Source organism: Ostrinia nubilalis, chromosome 15 (genome assembly GCF_963855985.1).
Source record: "Ostrinia nubilalis chromosome 15, ilOstNubi1.1, whole genome shotgun sequence".
Lineage (NCBI taxonomy): Eukaryota > Metazoa > Arthropoda > Insecta > Lepidoptera > Crambidae > Ostrinia > Ostrinia nubilalis.
This window is the reverse complement of record NC_087102.1, coordinates 11,591,375-11,615,814: the sequence shown is the minus strand read 5'-3', so window position 1 is coordinate 11,615,814 and position 24,440 is coordinate 11,591,375. Positions and strand designations below refer to the sequence as shown.

At 36.1% G+C, this 24,440-nt stretch overlaps 1 protein-coding gene across 2 annotated transcripts; it reads left to right on the top strand.

Moving 5' to 3' along the window:
* The first annotated feature begins 164 nt into the window (after positions 1-164).
* Positions 165-22,745, top strand: LOC135079012 (monocyte to macrophage differentiation factor 2). 2 transcript variants are annotated; one of them, XM_063973635.1, is made up of 4 exons: positions 165-498; positions 7,199-7,389; positions 15,065-15,314; positions 21,163-22,745. In XM_063973635.1, the coding sequence occupies exons 1-4, from the start codon at positions 334-336 to the stop codon at positions 21,346-21,348; spliced, it is 792 nt and encodes a 263-aa protein (XP_063829705.1). In that variant the 5' UTR covers positions 165-333; the 3' UTR covers positions 21,349-22,745. The 2 variants fall into 2 exon arrangements, with proteins under 2 accessions (XP_063829705.1, XP_063829703.1); XM_063973633.1 differs by having other exon boundaries at positions 15,062-15,314.
* The last annotated feature ends 1,695 nt before the right edge of the window (positions 22,746-24,440 follow it).

The window sequence follows — 24,440 nt, the reverse complement described above, 5'->3', positions numbered from 1 at the left end:
TAATTCGAAAATGTTTACTAACTTGATTCCAGACACGCAAAAGACCATTGCCATTGTCGCATAAAGGACAACTATAAAAAAAATCACTTCCTCTCGGAACTGTCAAAAAAATTCACTCTCTATGGAGCTGTCAAACTCTATGGCGTTTCCACCCCGTGGTGAGATCGACCGAGGTGGTTGTTGTACAAAAGGGAGGAAAAATGTGTTCTCTAACAGAAAAACGTAAATTGAATTAATATCATGAATGTTGGGAATAATATAAGCTTAAGCGTACAGTCTTTGGTCTCATGACCTTTTAATGTTTAGCTGCCATTCCAATAAAACATAAGCCAAATGGGTGACGTTGTAAGCTTATTTTCTGTGATAATAATGAAATTTAAATCTAAGTTCAATGAAAGTAAAATTTATTTCCACTATGATCTTCCCTGGCAAAAGCTGAAATCCGTGAAGTGGATGAATGAAAGGGCTACGTCCAACAAGGCCTATGTGCCAACCACAGTGAGTACAAACTATTTTGGTACATTTTTACTAATAATACCTATTATAGTAATCACAGTAATACATAATTAAATTATTTAGTCTATGATAACACAACTGCTACTTTGTTTAATTAAATAATATTTTAATTGTAATATAATACATTATTGTGATGAACTTTAAAAAACTTTATTCAAATAAGTAACTGGATTCCATTAATTATTACATTCATAAATTATTAATATTAACTAGTATTATGATAGAAATATGCAATAATATGCGTTTCAGGAATGAAATTCCATGTAACATTAAAATGTAATAACATTAAACTAAAGTTTATGTCAAGTTTTTTGTTTCAAACAATAAGTAGGTAATAGCAGATTCTTTTTTGCACCATAAAACTTATACACCTATCGCAGAAAATACTGTGATAGGTATGTACCTATCACAGTATTTTCTGCGAATTTACAGTTGAAATCCCGTCTTTCAAACATTTCCAATGATTAGGTACATGTACATTGTATTTATCAGAGGGATATCAATGATGTAATAGGTACACATAAATGATATTGTTTTGATTGAGTACTATGAATGATGATATCACAATTTAGATTAATTACACAATTAATGTTAAAAAAAACTTAATCAACATTTAACTCTGAAATATATTTTTTTTATAAATATCAAATGCCAAAAAATTTTGAAACCTATCAGTTACTAATTAAGATGAAATTCATAAAATTTAAAGTAGGAACTTCTTTTTCAGTTAGGTAGATGGTATTAAGTTCGTTTTTTTTACACAAGGTAATTTAATTACCTACCTACTATTTTAAAGCATGAAAATTAGCTTTTTAATAAATATATTGTTGTGCCTTGTACCAAATTTGCTTTTTAATTAAATGTGCCTCTTACATTTCGCGCGACGCGACTCATTCCTGACGACCTAAAAAATTTGCGTTCGACATCGCCACATAAACTTCTTTTTCGTCCAGGAAAATTAAAAATTTTGCCCGGGACTTCGTACCCCAAACCCCGTTTTACTTCCTTAGGGGTGGAGTTTCGTAAAAACATCCGTTCTTAGTGAGCACCTACGTTCTAAAAGGAACCCCTATGCAAAGTTTGAGACTCCTAGCTCTTATAGTTTCTGAGATTTCGCTTTTATAAATATAATTTCGTGATGATCTCTTGTGTAAGAAAATCTCCTAATTTTAGAATAGTCTTTTACTTCGAAACCATAACGATCGGTCATCGGTGTCTTATCTGGATGTCTAAAACATACAATTATTATATAAATTATATTATACCTATCTAATAATCTTCTATTTTCGACTTGCCAATAGGCATTGGAAGATCGTCAGCGACTGTGGACACCGATAAGTAAACACTTATTACGTGTCGCCACTTCGCAGTCACGCGAGAGCAGGATGTTGCTACACGGAGCATTCATTATATTGCATGTATAACTTGTTTTGCTGCAAATGTGCATTGTTTAGCACCATAGCTGGGCACCGTTAATCAAATAGTTAACTTCGTTAATCGTTAAACCGTTAATAAAAAAATTAACTTCGTTAAACGTTAAAACGTTACATTTAGCAAGATTTAACGGAAGTTAACGTTAATCGTTAATCCGTTAACACATGATAAAAAAACGAAAAATGTAATTGTATGCAAAGTTCAAATAATTTCGAAAGCTTGTATCGCGCACGGAATTTATTCCTCTTTTATTTATGTTTGCGCTTCAAAATTATTTGAACCTTGCATACAATTATTTTTTTCGTTTTAGCACAGAATAATAATAAGTAGGTACTTTTAGTAACAACTGCATTTCAACATAAAAGCTTGTTTTAAAAAAAAGAATTTTATTATTATAATTTTATTTTACACTTTTTAGTAGAAGACTAAGAGCTAGTGAACGCCAGACCTACGTCATTTTATACAAGCTGAAAGTTTGTCAGCGTATGCTCGCAATGTAGGTGAATCATGAAGTTTGGGTCATCGTGGCTTTAGCAGCTATCCTAAAAAAACTGTCTGGCAAGGAGTTGGAACTGTCAAAACTGTCTGGCTGATGAGGAAACTACTTTTAATTATTGCCCTAATATTTTATATAAAAATCAGCTTTTATGGTATAACGCAAGCATAACTTTTACGGTGGCTTTTTCTGTATTCAATAGACTAATTGTAATTCTACTTACGTTATACCATAATTAGTTATTTTTATGTATAATATTTAGGCAATGATTAGAAGTTGTTTCGACATCAGCCACAGTTTTGACAGTTCCAACTCCTTGCCAGTTTTTTTTAGGATAGCTGCCAAAGCAACGATGACCCAAACTTCATAATCCACCAACATTCTAACCTATATTGGGAGCATACGCTGACAAACTTTCAGCTTTTATAAAATGTCGTAGGTCTGGCGTTCACCAGCTCTTAGTCTATAGTATCTTAATCTCAGAGCCTTGGTTCAATTACAATACAATTTAGCACCAAAGTGCTCGAAAAGACAAACCCAACAAACCCAAACTCGATAAGTTTCCACCGTTTCGTTTCGAATTTCTATGACCACCTCCTGACTCCATCATCAGGACCCTGGACATCATCTAGTACTAAAGTGCTCGAAAAGGCAAATCCAACAAACCCAAATTCGATGCGATGCCGCCGTTTCATTTAGGAGTTCCTATGGCCACCTCCTGACTCCATCATCAGACCAGCTTAATGGTAACATAACATTGCATTTTCATCTTACTTACATACGTATACCAAATTTCAGCTCAATCGGTTGAGAACTGGTCTAAAATTCAGTTGCAAGATTTGCCCCACACATACTAACAAGTGAAGTCAATATAAAGCTTGTAAATTAGTGTCCGACCGAAACTAGTTTTACGACCGAAACCGAAACCGAAAACGAATTTCGGCAACAGTGTCTATTTCGGCCGAAACCGAAACCGAAACTGAAACTTCCTTACAAGGCTCATATTTTGAGGGAAAAATAAAGAAAACGTTATTATAATCAGTCAGTCTTTATTGTTTTCTCTTTAAATTGCATTAAAATTGAACTTATAAAGTGCCTTTTTACTCTAAAAGGTATCAAATAGTCTAGATTTTTTTTAATTACTCGCAATATTCAGGACATCTACATAACCTGTCCCATGGTCGGGTCTTTTACCTTAATAATTTCTCAAAACAAAATTGGTAGTACGTAAATTAGTATCTAATGTACTTGCCACTTGGATACCTTGGTGATAAATACTAAAATTAACTTTGAAACTCTGAATCCATAATATTATCACCATGAAATGCACTATAGTCATTACTAACTACTTAAGTAATGTTTGTTTGTAAGTAAAGCATTTGCGAACCAAAAAACAATTTATAGGTTCTTAGATTAAACTTGATTATTCTTTTATCAGTCATATTGAATTTTTTTTTTATGTTTACACCCGCTCTTAAGTTATAACGACATAAAACGAGATAAAACTTACCAAATTCAAAATAAATCACTCGAAAACTCGCCACCACAACAAAACAAAACTAACAGCAAACAAACAAGCGAGCGAATCACGACATTGGCTCTGATCGGATTCATCCACTCATTCAACGCGCCGAACATGACCGATAACAGCGCGGAAACTCCTGAATGCACATTCGGTTTCGGTCGTAGTTTCGGCAAGTTTGCCGCCGAAAACGAAACTAAACCGAAACTCGTGTTTTTACCGAAACTCAACCGAAAACGAAACCGAAACCGAACATTCGGTCGGACACTATTGTAAATAATAAATAAATGTTCGTTCTGGTTACAAAAACTGTTGTTTTTGGGTTCTGGAAGTTCTGGAAGCCCGAACGTACTTGTCAGAACGCGTTTGTCTAGTGATTTTCAGCGTGCCTGCTGTATCTTTTTGGTAAATAGTAGGTACTGGATCACAGATATGGATTAGAGTAGATACAGCAAGTTGATCGTCAAAGCGTGCCATTCCGATATGTCCAAATGGACATACATGGTCGAGTGATGTTCATGTAATCCGATTACAACAATCGGTTACGATGATTTTACGAGGACAGTAGTACGAACACGGTAGAAAGAAGAAATTATCTACGGATTGAGAATTGTAATTAACAGCACAAGTAACAAATAATTAGGTAATTAGAATAAAGTAGCAGTAGAAGAAGTATAAAGTAGCATTGTTTTTAATACATATCCTGCGATTTACTCTTAAGAGTTAAAACCATGGTCCCTGTATGTGGTGCACTCATACCGATCCCAAGGAACCGTACTTACTAACAATAAGACACACACTGATCCATGTATTTATACACTTGACAAATTTATGTCTTAAAACGCTGGTAGGGTAAAAAAAATAACGAGATTTGACGATTTGTAAGAATTAATTTATTTTAAAAAGGTAAATAAAGATGTTTTATGTTTTGTATTTAACAAATTATCAGTTTTATCGGAATTAATTAATTTTCGAATCGAGTCACACGATATCATTCGATGACTTTGCAAATGCAGTACGATGATACGATTACTTTTACGTTTCGGCAATCACTAAAATTCGCTAAAATGACACTAATGACGTTTAAAAAGTGGCACGCTCGGCTTCATACAATTTTTGACACATGCTGCATCTATCCATATCTGTGTACTGGATTAACGATTAACGGACTTAGGATAATTTAACGGAAGTTAACGAGTCCGTTAACATTTTTTAAAGTTAACTTACAAGTTAATCCGTTAATAGAAATGTTAACTTCGTTAATTAACGATTAACGGATTAACGAGTTAATGCCCAGCTATGTTTAGCACTAAGCAATCTGGAGGTCGCATTAACACGGTTGAATCGTCAGTTAAAAATCCGTATCGTCGATAGACACTCAAATATCAATCTAAAGGAGTTAAGAATAGATACTAAACTATTGGTCCAAATGTTAACTTTAAAACATCATAGGCTTGATTCATGTTTGAGTTGAGTTCTTGGCTTTGTTTTATGATACGGGCCTCGGTATCGTAAGTTGTATCACAGCGTCCCAGTTTGCGGCAACTAGCACCCCTATTCATTAAAATCTACTGAAATCTAAAGTAGAATCTGTCGTCAGTCGTTTTAGGTATATCCTTACGTTGTAATAACAATCACACGTTAGTTGTAGCGTTATTTTAGATCAGAATTTCCACATTGGAGCGTTCCTAACCGTAACTTAATTGCTTCTGGGTTCCAATTAAACGTTGATAAGCTACCCCAGTTTCAGCAGGGCTCCAATCGATAGCCATACGATCGTAAGAGTTGGTGAGCACGCAGCACGCATCCATTATACTTTAATACGAGCCGACCATGGCCTCGACTATTGCTTTGTCTTCCGCCTTTCAAGAGTTGCTCCCCATTCTTAACTTGACATGTAAGTAGGTAATTGATTTTCCTCTACACATATTACGTTCCATTATATTGTATTCTTTGACGTTCATCCCCTTTCGTTTCCTGGGGGAGGTCTTACTGATGATGAGATTCCATATTACCTATCTACTCGATTTTTCTTTTATTAAGTATCAGTATCACCCGTGGTATCACGATATCACCTTTCTACTTAGTCAATATAATTTTTTTGACCAATGTGGACCTGATTCGCAGTGACATTAAACCCTAAATGGGACGCTTAGTTAGTACCCTGATTGTTCCCACAACTACAGTACTTCTGCAGCTAGGTAGCTAGATCCAACCAGTAAAGGCTAACTTAATCCCGGGGGAATGTTTAACCGGCATCTGACCCGCAACGTAGATGGTACTTAATCTAAATATAATAGGAGAAGTTAAGGATCGACTTCCCTCTAGTGCAGAGCGGTTGATAAATGGCAAACAATAATGGCTTCACAAAAGCCACATAAACTGTAGACAGCATGCGTTTCACGTCAGGGATCTATCATGGGAGCTTTTAGTCACCTAGTTTGGTGCTTTTGTTTGGTTTACAAAGGTTTTGTCATAACAATGTCTATTACACCCACTTATGTCGCAATGATCAGCCCACATGAAAGCCGCTGGACGCTTCTTCTAAACTTTCCTTTATCTATTAATCTTTACTATCTGAAACGATTTTCGATTGCATCACTTATCGATTAAGATCCAGATCTCGGTATCAGCCCAAGGCTTCCGTAACAGTTTAAGCAGCATCAGTGTATCTATTTTTATCACAACCTTTACGATTCCAACTATCTACGTGCAATAACAACACACGTGAGCAGACGTTGGTTTCATTCAGCGAAAATAGACGGATATTCCAAAGTCTGTTTGGTGCTTTGACGTATAAAACAATGGGAACATTTAACTATACCAAGGGTATCCATTACACTGATTACTGAGCTCCGATTCCAAATTATTACTGATTCCAACCATTACGACATCTAATAGGAATCGATCGACAATCTAAAATAACTGATCATTACGTGGTAAGGATATGTTACAAGCTATTTATTAAGCAAGTCTTTCATTGGAGTTTTCGAGACTATAAATCATATGATACCTGTCCACTTCTAGCATATTTTATTTGAGATCCCCCACATTAGCGGCGTCTTTCGAGCTTATCGCAATGCAAACATTGACTCAACGCGCGCGCGCATGCCAGAAGACGATGCTCCAAAGACGCTAGTGTGGGGTGGGTGTCCCTTAGACATTCCAGTACACAGGCCCTTTTCAGCACATTTAGATCACAAATCTGACCAGTACATCATTGTCGCCAGGTGGAGAATGTGGCAAACGTGTGTACACACGCACTTTGCGTGGCGCCCGCGTCGCTTGGTGCGCGGGAGCTGCTAACGCGGTCCGTCAACGCGCCGCAAGCGATTGCCGCGGTGGTGTACGGGCTGGCCCTATGCCTCCTTTTTGCAGTCTCAACCACCTTCCACTCCGTATGCTGCTGCCGATCTGACACGTAAGTGCTGTTTCTTATTCCCATTAGGTTCGACCCTGTGCGTCACTGCTTCTTTTTTGCTGTAGAGAAAAATGAAAGTCTGACAAGGAAGAACAGTTTCTAATTTTAATTTACTCGATGGCAATAGAAACAGAAAAGCTCTCGTTTAAAAAATACGGAGCCTTACATTTTAAGTGCTAAGTGCAAGAGAAGCTGTTCAGTCGTTGTATCACAGTCAGGTCATACGGGTAAAAAATAAAAACTGACTTTGTTGGACCTCCTATTTTGAGCTGACAGGAATATGTCTCTATCTAGAACCGTTCGCCATTAAATGTTGTAGCTCGTTTTCATGAAGTAATCTCTGGAAACTGAAACAAGTTCGGAAGACCTTTCCGAATTATTTTATTACGCTGTTCCCGGGGGAAGTGTGATAAGCACTCGGGGATAGCCGCGGCCATTGTTGAAGTATTCAGCATGATTGACGCTTCTATAAATGGAATGCTATAAATGAAACTTCAGTAGATTTTTTTCGTTTCGTTTTCCAGCTGAGTGTTACAATTGAATTACTTACATAATTTTTTTGCTACTGATGACAAGAATAACGATGTTACTTAGACAGAAAACCCACTATGCTTGCATAACTAGCTTCTGTCTCTGGGTTAATAATATAATAAAAATGTGAATATTATGTTCTTGGTTAATATTCTCAAATTCTATGGCCTAAATGATGTCTTTAAGATTATCTGGTAGAAAATGCCACACGGCACTAAGTTCGCCTTTTGTACGATAAAGCTTTTAAATAAATAAAATGTTCTCTTCAAACAATGAATGATTTTTGCAATAGAGTGCTGTAGTTCCAAAAATTACTGGTCGCATACCAACAACGTAGTACGTCCTATCTGTCTCTCTTTATTATTATAGGTATGATTTTATTTATAGTTAAGCTTAGTCTAGTCAGGTACTACTTTAATTTTATTAAGTCCTATCAAACTCGTGGGACGCCAGACGTGCGTAGGCGTGTTTCAGTAAGATAGGAGCTTAAAGTTTACAGACTTAACGTTCACATAATATTGCGTTAATATACACAGCCTTCAGTTGGTTACTGACTGTAATGTCGGAGTTTTGTCGCGATGGAAACTGAAGTCTGAACCGTGAGTCTCGTCGTCGCGTCTAGATACGATCTTATATGGTTCCTATCTCCATTAGGGATGATGACTGGGTAATGAAATTTAAAATTCTATTTAGTCACATACTTTTTTTTTTAATCGAATAGTTACAGTATTAATTGAGTTGAAATGTCGCGTGACGTCACTTTTGAGTAAAAAATCTACTCAAGCGTGACGTAACGCGCCATTTCAACACGATGTAGCATTGTTATTATTTAATTATGAAAGAAAATAAAAAATATGAGTCTAATATTTTCTAATTATCTGTCTAACGGACAAATAATTGAAATTTTGTCATCTAGCCTAATAGCAGGCCTGTTCATCTCCGCGAGTTTACATCGAAAACAAAACACGCACGATGGCCCACCTACAGGATACTATTCGACAAGGCCTCACATACGAGCGAACATTGACTCACGCGTATTCTTGTGTATGGACGGAAGAAAATAAAGAAAATGGTGTACTAAATACTGTGCAGTATTTAACTGCCTAAATAATAAAAACACAGAATGTACTTTTTTAAGTTGCCTCAAGACACTGAGAGGTAAATAAGTAGTTAATATTATTCATGATAATTCATGCTAAATCATGTATTTCCTCCGCCATTTTCCGCAATTTGGCACCTCACGTCACATCATTTTACCGAAGTCAGCCCTATAGCTTCGGCGCAGTGCCGATCACTGACGTTTGTCAACAAAATGGTGCTTGACTCTTGAGACAGGCTAAATTACACCATATTGTTAATGACATTGAGCATATATTTTTTTAAATACCTTGGCGAAGTAAAACTTCTGTACGTAGTACTTATTATTATTCTGTGCTAATAGTTATTAAAGGCAGGCCTTATTATAAGAACCTAAGTATAGTTTATTCTGCTGTAAATTCTGCCTGTAACGGAAAACCATGCAAATCCGCGCGCGTCTCATGAAAAACACATAATATGTAGTGTCCGACCGAATGTTCGGTTTCGGTTTCGTTTTCGGTTGAGTTTCGGTAAAAACACGAGTTTCGGTTTAGTTTCGTTTTCGGCGGCAAACTTGCCGAAACTACGACCGAAACCGAATGTGCATTCAGGAGTTTCCGCGCTGTTATCGGTCATGTTCGGCGCGTTGAATGAGTGGATGAATCCGATCAGAGCCAATGTCGTGATTCGCTCGCTTGTTTGTTTGCTGTTAGTTTTGTTTTGTTGTGGTGGCGAGTTTTCGAGTGATTTATTTTGAATTTGGTAAGTTTTATCTCGTTTTATGTCGTTATAACTTAAGAGCGGGTGTAAACATAAAAAAAAAAATTCAATATGACTGATAAAAGAATAATCAAGTTTAATCTAAGAACCTATAAATTGTTTTTTGGTTCGCAAATGCTTTACTTACAAACAAACATTACTTAAGTAGTTAGTAATGACTATAGTGCATTTCATGGTGATAATATTATGGATTCAGAGTTTCAAAGTTAATTTTAGTATTTATCACCAAGGTATCCAAGTGGCAAGTACATTAGATACTAATTTACGTACTACCAATTTTGTTTTGAGAAATTATTAAGGTAAAAGACCCGACCATGGGACAGGTTATGTAGATGTCCTGAATATTGCGAGTAATTAAAAAAAATCTAGACTATTTGATACCTTTTAGAGTAAAAAGGCACTTTATAAGTTCAATTTTAATGCAATTTAAAGAGAAAACAATAAAGACTGACTGATTATAATAACGTTTTCTTTATTTTTCCCTCAAAATATGAGCCTTGTAAGGAAGTTTCAGTTTCGGTTTCGGTTTCGGCCGAAATAGACACTGTTGCCGAAATTCGTTTTCGGTTTCGGTTTCGGTCGTAAAACTAGTTTCGGTCGGACACTAATAATATGTATCTACTAAAAGCATTTTCATACCGCGAAGATAAATTATAGGTTCGTAAAAATTTCATCCTTTATTTTTACAACATTTTTTCGCTCCCATCTATTTCTTAACGAAATTAATCAGCGGTTTACGCGAGATAACGAAAGCAGACAGATCTAATACCGCATTTATAAAGGCAGGGATGCAACGCCCAAGAGATTCTATAAGTGGAACTTAGAGACAATCTATCGACAGCCGCAAGTGTTAGCGCCCCTCCCACGCCCCGGCCTTTATCGGGGAAAAGCTATTTATAACGCATCGATATTTGCAAATAATAGACGTGTAGATGTTGAGACACGCTTTCAGCCGGCAACAAACAGGAGAACAGGCCCTACAACACATGACTAAAGAAACTACAATGTGAAACATTGTTAAGTCCTAAGAGATTGCAAATGACGTCACGTAAGGGCAGTGTACGAGCATAAAATTCAGTACTAAATTCAGGCAAGGTCGCTTGGTCTGATGGTTCACGTACCTACCGGACAGCTAGGTACGACAGAGGTCATGAGTTCAGGTTCGGGGAGCACATCACAAACATCTTCTGATTCCACGTACACAGCCAGAGTATAAGCTTAATTATGCCTTTATGCATGTTGAATGATCTTCAGCGACTCCTATGAAATTGATATTTAAAAATAATTTTCATATCGTTCTATTCAATAGGTAAACTCTTCAAAGTTCAGTAAAAGTTCAAATTATTAAAAGTTTCACTGAATCTTCGTCTCTAAATTCAATTTACTAAGTATAACTTGTGGTATAACTTACACCATTAAATTTTAAGAGTCTCTGACCCTGATACCACGTTTGAAACTCATTAGCAAATCAAAAAGCCATCAGCCATATAATAATGCTATGTACTTAAGTTCAAAATAAATCAGACGAAAATACATAGAAATCGCGTAAAAACGAACCGAAGTTTTTCTTCAGAAGCTTCTGTTTCTTCAATTTATGTTGGTTTCATGTTTGGAATACTTATTTCATAAAATAAATACTGAATTGTGGGTACACCGCTGAAATAACTTTTCCATTCTCATGATGCTGGCTTGTTTGTGTATCCTCCAATTCAATTTCGTTTATATTTAATGGAGTCAGGTACAAAACTGATTCACAAAGGACCGACTGAAAACGAAAATTGTTTGTTTAAACTTTCATTGCATAGCACTAGATCTACGTGTAAAATTTATTTCATTTGAGCATTGAATTTCAATCCAATAGCTATTGTAAATTTTATAAGAGTGTTATTAGATTTGTTACCACGTCGTCTTCGAAACAAAGAAGAGCCTTAGTTGAAATGACCAAATACATTGTCTCTCCTTCAAGCTGCCAATATTAGTTGAAAAGTCCAAAAACATTCCTCCACCTTCAAGTAGTATAAAGTATTCTCCAAGTGACATATGCCCTACATCATGTCAGACAAATTCTTGCGACATATCAGACATCGTTGTATGACACATTAAAAAATTTACTTCTTGCTATCATGTCTAGAACATCTAAGATGATACTTACATAGGATTTGCCGCTGAAAATTGTATGAGGGAATGAGAGGTGTTAATTAGAGATGAAACGGATATCCGGTAACTATCCGGTAGGCCGGATATCCGGCCTAAATTTACTATCCGGCCGGATACCGGATAGTAACTCACTATCCGGCCGGATACCGGATATTAAAAAACTACGACATTTTGCTATTAATAAAATGAAATACATTAATCTTTGAGGTAAATATCAATGAAATGGCTTATAATAATGACGGCTTTTATTTAAGGTCCAAAAAGTTACAAAAAAGCCTTTCAAAAAACTAATTTCTTTTTACTAAGAGACAAATTCTGCCAATAGATTGTCTACAGGACAGGCCTTGCCTAGTGTAGAAATCTATATTTCTATTAGAATAAGAAACATTGTAATACAAATTTAGCATTGAATGATAAATTATGTTACTTGTAAGTTTTGCAGTTTGTTTGTGCTAATTTTGTTTTATTGAATAAATTTATTTATTTATTTATTATTATTTTATTATTTTCTGGGCTAATCACTCTAATGACGAATACATAAATAGTAAACATCTGTTAATGTCGAAATATTGCCAAATAAAAAAAGGCTATCTTTTTTTCACTGATGGTCTGGTCATCTGGTGACATGATGCATGCAGTTCAGTCAGATTACGCAGCAAGTAAACTAATTTAATTTTCGCTATTCAATCACACACTCGCTATAGCAACCGAAATCACCCGAATTGATCTGCCCCCTAGACTAGTGGCAAAATCTGACATTCTATTCGGACGGATTCGATTTTCGAAAAGTGTGACTATTCTAGTCTACTAATAGACCCACTGATCGCGTTCGAAGCACCTGTGCGGCGCTAAACTTGTCACGAAATGCAACGAGACAATGGGCCAACTATCCGGCCGCCGGATATCCGGCTTTCCGGCCTAGCAGCTGGCCGGATATCCGGTATCCGGTATCCGGCCAAACAACTATCCGTTTCATCTCTAGTGTTAATAGTCTAATAGTCCCACCGCGACGTCAGCTAGCCAAACAGACCATTCATTTTGAAACAGCTAATTTCGGTAATAGCTTTCGTTAAACGCCCTATAAAACTTGTAAGTAAGTAACTAATCTTTCCTCATTACGGTCACGCAAGTCACGTTTCGAGTGCGGACAAAATGTTCATTGAATGATTAATGAACTCGAGAGAGGTAGGAGGCTGGTGTGGGGGATGTGGTTAATGACTCTAATTAAGCCTTTAACAAGTCCAAATTTTTAATTGTTTTTGTGCCTTAAGACAAGGGAATAAAGTTCAAAATTTGGTGGGAACTATATTCCCACTACCGTATAAAACCAGGCAGATCTTTCTCATAGCAACCCGGTGCTCGTTAATAAATCAAATAACCAATTTACTTGAATAAACACTCGTATTCGTAATCTGGAATTCCGATTATTTAGTTGCGTGTTCAATACACTGATGTATTAATTAGGATGTTATCATAGAATTAATAGATATTCTCGCATGCACGTAACGTCTAATCGTAAAAGTTTAATTGATTGAGTGAGATTGCATAATTAATTTTTATCGTTAAGTTGTTGTTTGCATTTTCTTTTGTAAATTTTAATATCAAGACTTTAAACACTTGCTGTAAAAGTGGGATGAAACAACCAATAAGGCCTCAGCCTCGAACTCAGCGGGCAGCGGGGCGGGAGCGGCGGCGGCGCGGGAGCGGGGCGGGCAACGCAGACCCGTTCTCGAAACAAGCGGGCAGCTCGCGCGGCGCTTTAGCGGCGAAATGTTGTGTTCGGGGTTATGTTGTCGAGATATTTGTTTTTATTCGCAAACGAAATGTCTGAACAACGGCGACAGTTTTATTTCGATTCAAATTTATTCCTAACGCTCGATTTATTGTGGGCAAAAGAAGGAGTGCGCTGCCCGCTCGTTGCCCGCTCCCTCGCCGCTGCCCGCTCGTTGCCCGCTCCGGCGCCGCTCCCGCGCCGCTGTTTTCGAGAACCGGTCTATTTGATTTTACGCATAAGATCCTGCCGCTCCCGCGCCGCCGCCGCCGCCGCCCCGCTGCCCGCTAAGTTCGAGGCTGAGGCCTAAATAGTTGCAAAACCAGATAAACATACATTTGCTGACTATCACAAAATATAATTTGTGTTACTATGTAAAGGTAAGGTAGGCGGTGGTTGAAGAAAGCCTTAAAAAGGACAATCAGTAAATCTGTGACAGGACTCCAACTTTAAAACAAACATTACATAATTACAGTTATTAGTATAAAAACTAACAGCAAATACTGCCATTATCTGATGTTTGATGATGATAGCTATGTGTTTTCCTAATAACTTAATGGCAGACTAAATGTATCCAATGTTTTCCACAGCATAATTTATCTCTATTCACAAATAATCCATATTCGTTCGACTATTGTCGGATTTCCGTCTTTATTATATTTGTAGGAAGTATTATGTTCGCCAGGGTTAAACCTATTACCTATAGCACATCTGACCATACATTTTTGTTCCAAAATCGCCCTTATTTCAACCACATAAGATACCACAATTTTTACCTTGATATACCGTCCATCTGTACCTTAGCACCCCTAAGTTTCGGAAGCGGTTCGTTCCAATAAAGAAGACAAATGACGTATAATATTTCACCTGCGACCGATATAGCCCACCCGTAAGGAAAAGGGGTGATGGATGATGTAAAAATAGACATAATCCTTATGTAAGCTGTCTTAAGGCTTCCACGAGGCCGAAACGGAAGTCTGTTATTACGTAGGAGGACGTTTATACCTTATTTAATGAAGAATTACATAGTGATGCTATTATAAAAATTCTAGGTGACCTCATTTTTTCAGCTTGTGAGGTTCGGACCCTGTATTTTTAGTTGACTCGAGTTGGGATTGTGGTAGCTGATGACCTAATAATGCGGCCTCGTTAAAGAATAAGAAAGCGAACAGACCTTCATAAAAAACTGGATTCTTCTTTTCTCCAGGACCTTGTTTATACGAATAGGCACGTTCTATGTTCAACGCTTATCTTACTTACTCAGATGGCTCAGCGACCCTAAACGTGTGTCTTGGCCTCCTGTTTTCTTCGGTCTTGTGCGGTTTCACGCTTATCTAACGCTTTATATTTTTCCAGTAGAATGAAGCACTTCCTCCACCGCTGCGACCGGGCCATGATATACATCTTCATAGCGAGCTCGTACTTCCCCTGGCTAACTGTCGGGACATTATCCTGTTGGATGCTCCGGGAACTTCGCTGGGCCATCTGGCTGCTGGCGGTGCTAGGGATCACCTACCAGCAGATCTTCCACGAGCGGTACAAGATGCTGGAGCTGCTTCTCTACCTCGTCATGGGACTGGGACCCGCTGCCATAATCATCACCTCCAACGTAAGTAGACAAAACTTTTCTACATGTATTGTGGTCATGTCAAACCTGCAATTTAATTGAGATGTCATATTATGAGCACGTCATGAGACTGACGCCCATATTTACAAACATTACTATGAGGTCTCACAGTGTGCTTGGACGCACAGGGTGACACACGAACCAATCACAGAGCTCTATTCAACGCTGTGCGTTCGACTTGCTGCTTCACAAGCAGTTTGTGAATACGGGCGTTAGACTGAGATATGTTTCTTTTATCATTAGAGTTACATCTAAACCTCTTCAAGAAAATGCGTTTGTTTTAATTGATGTTTATATTTAGATCATCCCTTACCTAATGTATATCCTATTATGGTCAGCATAACAGTATGATATAAAGTTACAGATTGTATTCAATATTTCGACCATTAAGAGCGGTTTAACGACTTAATTGCTTTTTTATCAATACCGAATCATACGGTCATTAATTCCAAACCGATACTAGGCTACTATGAGGGATTAAGTCTATGTACATAATAAATTTTTTTGCTTTTCTTTCGATGAAACGCTTCAGGTCTTAAATCATTTAACCTCTCGCATGCCGCAATACCAGACAATAGAAAAACAATCGTTTGATGAATTAAGAATGAGTCAACGGGGCTCCAGAGATTAAAGCACTTATCGAGTTAAAAACAAAGCGCTGTATATATTAGCATAGCAACTGCAACGACGTAGTCCACTTACAGCACCCGCCCAAATAGCACCTGGCCTAGTCCACATGAAGCACCTATCGATATTTTATTCTCTCTCTTGGACAAAAATGTAAAAATAAATTTGAATCCACGCATATGGGTAGTGTGGTTGGGTAGGTACTTGTGCCGGCGTCAGTAAGCGGCAATTTTAAGTTTTATCTTTTTAATATTTAATCCACGAATAGTGATATCGATAGGTGCTTTATGTGGACTAGGCCAGGTGCTATTCGTGCGGTTGCTATAGTGGACTACGTCACCGGTCACTGCAACGATGTCACGTGGCTCGGAAGCCCTATCTCTGAATTTCCATACATGAATACGTTGCACAAGAGGTCGGCCTGCATTGTCGTTTGCGGCTTGCCCTTGCGACCTTTGCGCTAGTTATCATAGGCGAGATAGATAAATAACTTTTAGACACGGAAGAGATAGATTAAACGGGCAATGATTAGAAGTTGTTGTATAAAGCGTTGACATGCAATGACTAGAAGTTTCAGCCAGACTGTTTTGACAGTTCCAACTCCTTGCCAGACAGTTTTTTTTTTGCTGCCAAAGCCACGATGACCCAAACTTCATGATTCACCAACATTATATCCTATATTGGGAGCATACGCTGACACTTCAGCTTTTATAAAATAACGTAGGTCTGGCGTTCACCAGCTCTTAGTCTAAGAGTTTATACTTATCACCATTAGATTGGGTTGTATAATAATAATTAAAGTCGTGATTTTCCGACGCTTATACATTTTTCACCAAAAATCGTACCTAGTAGGTATAACTACATAGATGCCAATTCCACCTAGTGTTTGTATTGATGTACCGCCATCCGTATGTATAATCCGTGCCAGTAAATTAATATTCACAACTTAAAAACAAACAAGATCGACCAAAATGGATACTAATTTGCGATCAACTTGACTATCTTTGATTGCAGAGTAAAATAATGTTTAATTTAAATATTTGCTTCAGTAATTTCGATTATTATTTCTTTAATTTTCTTTACAAAATTAGCAAAAAATTCGCTAGTTTTTGTGTCTTATCCACTTTGCCTGATGACACTCTATTTAAATCTAGCTATCTAGATTCCAGCTAGTCAGTCATTAAGTTGGTAATCCAAAGCTTAATTACTACATGAATGTCAAGCAAACAAATCAATGCCATATATGTTTTGTTGGTATTTGATGATTACTTTCCATCATACGGGTGGCTTTCCCACATTTTGTACATTTATTTTCCAATTTTGTAGTTTTAACATAAATAAAGAGGTCAAAATTGCAATTAAAAACTAGGCTGCAGTCACTCCGCTTTATATTCTCTCTCCTCTAATTTTATGATGACGTTGACTGACGTTGTTTTACAAAAATACAGGTACAACAAGTAACAACACACTAACACTAAGATAAACAGAGGTGCCTTTTAACAAGCAATTAATTAATATTCTAGTAGTTACGTAGAAAACTTATTAAAAAAATATTTGAAGTGGATGTGAGTGAGCGTGCCTTTGTTGAAAACAAGTTTTTTACGTTTTTATCAACTGTTTCACCTGTATTATAAATGTATTACGCTACTACTTTACTTTTAATATCATATTTCCCCAGTTGACCTTGTCGAAAGCTGGTCGTTATGCACAAAATATACTTGCCGGTACGCAAATCAGTATAAAAATGTAATCAAACAGTATTATAAACAATGAAAAACGTTCATTTGATTTTCATTCCCATTCCACTCTAATTAAATAACGAAATCGAATGGAGTACGGTTTCTAAGTTGTTTGTTACTTAGAACGTGAAATATTTAACGTGGTTCGCCTTGGACGGGCCATTGGGTCAGGCACTCGCGATGCCTGCTTGGGCACAAGTACGAAATAGCAAATACATTACATAACATAGTAGGTAACTACTGGAATAAAAAAATACATTTTAACTGTAGTAAATATCGATCAATTGCGACTCGGACATAAGTATCCGAAAAAGACGAATTAAAACACATTTTTGTATAGGATTCTTCAAAGATTTGTGGTTCAAGCAGCAATACAAATACATATTCTACGAAAATGTCAACTAACTATTCAGGTTTATGAGATCCTTCAGCATGTAGACAGATACAAACATAAGTAACTCACAATATTTAGTTAAACACGCCATCGCGCCATGGAGTGACAGGTTTCATAACTGTTTGTAGTAACTAACATAATATGGGAAATGTAACTGTAGACAAAATCTATGTAAACATGGCTTTGACATACGTCAGTTTTCGTGGCAAAAGCAAACAAAAATAGAGATAACATTCCATAATTTCAATATCTATTATCTTAAAGTTTTCTATAAAAAGTAAACTAATTGAAGGCATAAGAAGAAAACCGAAGAGATGATAAATGATTATGTTAATGAGTTCCACTACCTACGGCATTTCATAACTTGAGTTTAATTTCTCCTCAAGGCTGCGGAATGCTAGCCATAAAGCGAATTGATTTCATAAAGTTATTGCCCAATATACTTTGTGGAAGGGTTTTTATTATCCCTAATAGCTTAATAAATTGTTTAATACATTAGATAAAGAAATTAATACCACCAGGTTTAGCTCGCTGGAATTTAGATTTAAATCGCGCGTCTTTTAACTTGATCAAGACCACTATCTATCCCATAGTTAGAAGAGATGATAACATGAGAAATTGTGGGACCCTCTAACTAAACTAAATTCTTTCATTCCCTTCTCCCTGGTTTTATACCATTTATCAAAACTGTTATACTGGCTGAAACGTTGAAACTACTTAAAACAAATACAATTATTACGTTACTTATAGCCTGACCAGGAACATAAAAACCCTGGCATAGAGGCGCCTCTATTGCATTTGATAGTGCAACACTGAGTACAGTCGTACCTGTATTAAATTAATAGGCTAACTTTATGTATCAGGATTCAGGATTACGGGCTAATTTTATATTTTCTTATATTAACGAAAAGAGATTATTTATTATAGGTTTAAAAAAATTAAATGAAACCATTAATCGAGCTAGTAGGATTTATTTTATTATTCATCAATAAATCAAATTCAGAACTTGAATATTCAACTACAATGTCTGCTCATGAACGCTTCAAACGCGGTACTTCTCTCCCAATTCCATAAAATTCAACACTTACAAAGTGACTAAAAACTTTAAAATAGGTAGTTGAAACACCACAGCTAATTTTCATAGTGGACTGTACTATACGATAAACATGTCTGTCAATTTGACAACCTTTGTCGGAAACATTATTTAATGAAAATATTGTCCGAACCCTTAGTATTTCTCTTCGACAAATACTTTAACACATTGTGAACCACTTTTCTTTCACGACTATAAAAAGATTTTAGCAATTTAATTCACTAAATCAATTGCGCACATTTAAAATAAAGTTTGTTTACACTTTGACAGCAATAGACTGACATGCAAGGTGACATGACAATGAAGTTTTCAGTTACTGTTGCCATTAAAAGAAATTAGTACCATTAGTTTTCCGCAACATGGCGAGGGTTTTTATGTTCCTGGTCAGGCTATATATGAATTTAGTTGATAAATCAACAATCTAACGTCATTAAACATTAATTACTTGTAATACTATGATTGAGATGACATACAATCTAATGAATATTAAAACAGCGATTGTATACCTACAATTAGATTTCGAAACGGATCGATATCGTTCTAATATTTTATTTAAATAACTAACAACCGATTAGAGGTTGTCGTGTCACCAAATTGTTGGATCGGCCTATGAATATTAATGCCGTATTGTGTTCGGCCTTAAAAAAAATCGGCAAATCACTATGTGTATTACCGGTTTTCTTTGAATCCAATATTTATAGAGCACGTAATTTTCGCAACGTATTCGTATACCCCTACATTTGGAAATCAAGTCGAACGTATTAGTTCCGTTGCTTTGTTTTAATACTTTGCATGCGACTGTACTGAGAATGACATTACTTTTGGAGAGGATCATTTTTCATGCATAAAGTGCAATATTATTGGAATTTCATTAATTATTTACGTTCCTATTCATCATTTCCAAAACTGCAACTTAGGTATTTAGTCTAGTAAGTCAAGTAAGTCATAGAATCCAATAAAACTGCAATATGAAAACAGGGTTCAAAACCTTGCTATTTCAAGAAAAATAATTACGGAACCTTATTAGAATTCTAACTGAAGGCTTTCCACATGTTTCATGAACAGACAGGGAGTGTCTTTGGGCTTGGAGAGACCTCTTTCCCCTCTGGGCTCTCTGTCTGGGCACGTGCGAAGCTACACGCTCAGAGACATGGCTCATGCTATATTAGATAGGTACTTATAATTTTAAATACACAATACTCACTCATTCTGATAGTCTAACCATAATAAATTCACTCATAGTTATTGTTTACGATGCGACATTGTTTCTACATTACTCGATTAGGATATTGGCCGGCGGTAAATATTGCCGCGCTGGATTAATAGCTGTAGTAGCATGCGATGCATTATCTACGTTATTACTCGATTAAAACGTATATTTTCACATTAATTCCCTTGACACAGCATGAGCATAGCATTTATTATAGGCACGGCATATTAGTATTTTGATTTTTGTTTAACTGCGGTACCACATCTTCATTAATACATAAGTACTTCTTTTCGTCGAAGTAATGAGGTATGAGATAATACTACTAACTTCTGGCCTCCGCTCACGTGGTTTTCGTCTTTCTTTCACAAATAAAAGTGCGGATGTTATTTTCATAAATAAAATGCCTAACGTGAACACTAGCTTAAGCACGCTCGCGTGAATTTCCAGTTTATTCTGATGAATACTGTATGTAAACAATAATACTGTAACGTTTCATCAAAATCCTTTTAAAAGAGGAATAAACATGAGAGGAACAAACTGTCGCGTTTATAATATTTGTAGGATTTCTTTAATTAAGTTCTCTTTGCCTAATAATCCCCTTACTAATAAAAAGTTACACAGTTGTTGTACACTGTTTTAAAATGTCTTTTCCATACTACTTAAACGTCACTTTAAAACACTGTTCAAAGAGCGTGTAAGTTTTACTATTAAGGGGGTAAGAATATTATTTATTTTATTGTATGTTAATCTGTGTTGTTTGCCCGCAGCACCAGTTCCCCGCGATGTACGACCTGAAGCTGGGCGGCATGCTGTACCTGATGGGCGTGTTCTTCTTCAAGTCGGACGGACGCATCCCCTTCGCGCACGCAATATGGCACGTGTTCGTGGCCCTCGCCGCCACGGTCCACTACCTCGCCATCCTCCGACACCTCTTCCCCGAACTCAAATCCTAAAGACTGCCCGAATCTCCTTCTAGAGCTCTCTACCTATTTTTGTACCCCAACTCGACCGCAAGGCCGCAGATTAAACAATCTAACAATCAGCGATCGCCACCGGCCGGACCTTTGTACACCAATCTGAGCCTTTTATCCACTCACTTGACGATCGAGCACGTACATCATTCCACTTGACTCCTTTCCATGCTGTCGGATTGACCTAACGCGTTTGCATATCTACCTACCTGTGCCCTTTAACTGTAAGCAACTATAGATCTGATTACCATACTCATAGTCATTTTAGAGATAGGCATCGATTTTATCGATTGCAGAGCTGATAATTTGGTAATTCGTTTCGTGGCAGCGAACAGCATGGAAGCGTTCGGCCAAATATCTAGTTATGATCGAAATGTGTGTATATTTTGTAAGATATTGTTGAACTTATTGTATTGTTGTAGCGTTGTAGTCGTATCTCAGAATCTCGAGACCAATCCAACCCTTTTAGAGTACCTATATAAATGTAACGGGGTTTTTAGAAACGTTTATACCTATTCTTATATATATCCAGTTTTTTTCAGCGAGATCTTTTATACACCTCAATGTGACTTTTCCCTAGGTTAGTTGGTTATACATTTTAGCGTAGCTAGTTCAATGTACCACTCTTATCTATCTGATAGGTTTTAAATTTTAACGGTCATGAAAATCCTATACTTATCGTATGTTTTTCCTCACTACCTACTTATTTAATTAGACTTATTTATTGTCCCAACATAGATTTGTTAAGAATTGCTCAATCATTCATGTGAATAGGTATTTTTTGCTAGACTTCCAAATTGAAACTAATATTAGGATTTTAATGGAACCTTCGCAATTTGTGAGTCGAATTTTATGCCATACTGTTACTAACCTACTTACTAATAATGATGTGATGCGAGAGATCACTGTGCATTGTTCGCGGGTGGTCTGATACAAGAACAATCGATTCTGTTTGAAGTGGGACGGAGTGACATCAATGCGCCTCGCAGTTCCAACTGTCGGACGATTCTCAACGAACGATTCCTCAACAACACACCATTGTGTTGTAAAACAGTTTTTAACTAAACTGAATTATTGATTTACCTAATTTAAATCAAAGGATTGTCCAGACCGATGAATCGACAATTTATTATTTAATTCTAGTCAGTTTGCTACAAACATATTTGTCGAAATAGCGTGATATTATTGAATCTATTGTATGAAACCCGATCGTTACCTACCGGCTAGTCTGGCAAATGAAGGGCTGGAATCGAAATATCAGACGGAAATATCATAGTTATTTATAGTAGTTAGTCGAGAAACACTGCGACAGATTATATTGAACTATGTACCATAAACTTTCATTTGCCAAGCTCAGCCTTACAACATATTTTCGCTATTGCTCATTTTCGATGGACAAATATTGGTATTGTGATCTCAAAATATTTATAATGGAGGCTAACTAATTTTTTATAAACAACTTTTATTTATTTTTTACTAATCAAAATTATGTAGTTACCATTTTAGTCATTATTGTTATGTTTCTCAATGTATTTGTTTTGAGAAATGAGGACTAACTTTTAAGTTCTTATATCCTTGACATCTAAATGAGTTCTATCGAAAATGAATAAACAATATTATACTAAACATAAACAGTACATGTTTGGTGAACCCATTTCATGCCGGTTAGTCAAGGTTGTCACAGGGTAATTTGGTATAATACAACATACATAATTGCACAAAACTCATGGTTAATCAACCTACCATGTCGGTGAAATTATTCGTATATTACCTATGTAATTCGAAACTAATGTTCAAAGTTATTTTGTAATTTAGAAAAACAGAAAATTGTAGTTTTATTTTTAGGTAAACAATGGTATCGGGTTGTAGAACATCTATCTAAATGATAAATAGGGTTTTATATTCCAGTTAGGGAAATTAATGTTTATTAGTATCCTCTAAGAGTGCAAAGTATTTTTAAGTAGGGAATGGTGAAACTTTATTCTTTTTGGGTTTAGTTTACACTTCGGGTCTAAATAGGGTCCTATCGGTAATTTACTTCATTCAATTATTCAATATGCCAAACCTAAAAGATCTTTATGGTTTAATAAGCCAATTGAATTGTACAGTAACATGTATAAAATAGTCCTTAGAATCTCATAAAATTAATGTATTATACGTATAATTACAATTACGTATTCAGCTTTGGTCTTCCAAAGATTCGTGGTCTTCTGATGAATGAAATTTAGTATACCAGTTGGTTGTACTTGCATGCGCGTTAAATTAGTATGTAAACATCATTACTTCTATTTCAATACTACGTCTGTAAAGTTTATTTATATATTACAAGTACCTACCTAATATTCGTAATTAATTGGCATGAATATTGTTAACTGATATAATGAAAGTATTGAACTGTGTAAACATTTTCCTGGTTTGTGCATTCACGTAGAAGCGTAATCGATTGTTAGATCAAGATGTTAGCCAACGAGGCTTGCATAAATTTTTCGGACATGGAATTCATATAGAAAAAAAAAATTACACAAAAAGAATCTTAAAACTTGAAGTATTTTAGTTCCAATGGTGATGCTCCAAGTCTGATGGTCAGTATCTGTATAAGGGCTTCACATTTTTCCTCCACTTTAACAACTTTAATAAAAGAACACTAAATAATTGCGATGTCTTTTTGTTATTCCCATACATACCTAATTTTAAAATCTACATACATAGAGCTAGGAATTCCTACTGATGTATTACTACCTTCTCATTATGCTCCCACCGTGCTAAGTATCATAGTTTTCACTTGAATAATACCTAGTTATGATAATGTGATATAATATTTGTTGTGTAATGTATGTTCAAGTAGTGAAAAATATTTACATAGGTCTGTAAGATGTAATGAATCTGGCATAACTTATTAATTGAATTTTAAATAATAATAATAGTGCAATCTGGCTATGGAATTTTAATAAAACAAGATTAATAGAAAAACATTTTAACTTGTTGTCTATATGGTATTTTAATGTAACATTAGATCGTAAGCTAATAAATACAATCGTCAGAATCTTTGTAATTGTGTATCCAGTGAATGTTCT

What these genes read in the sequence shown, in the direction of transcription:
- LOC135079012 (XM_063973633.1), top strand. Translation starts at nt 334, where the DNA reads ATGGGTGACGTTGTAAGCTTATTTTCTGTGATAATAATGAAATTTAAA. An exon ending in AGGCCTATGTGCCAACCACA is followed by an intron (nt 499 to 7,198) that starts GTGAGTACAAAC and finishes CATTGTCGCCAG; the next exon opens with GTGGAGAATGTGGCAAACGT. An exon ending in TGCTGCTGCCGATCTGACAC is followed by an intron (nt 7,390 to 15,061) that starts GTAAGTGCTGTT and finishes ATATTTTTCCAG; the next exon opens with TAGAATGAAGCACTTCCTCC.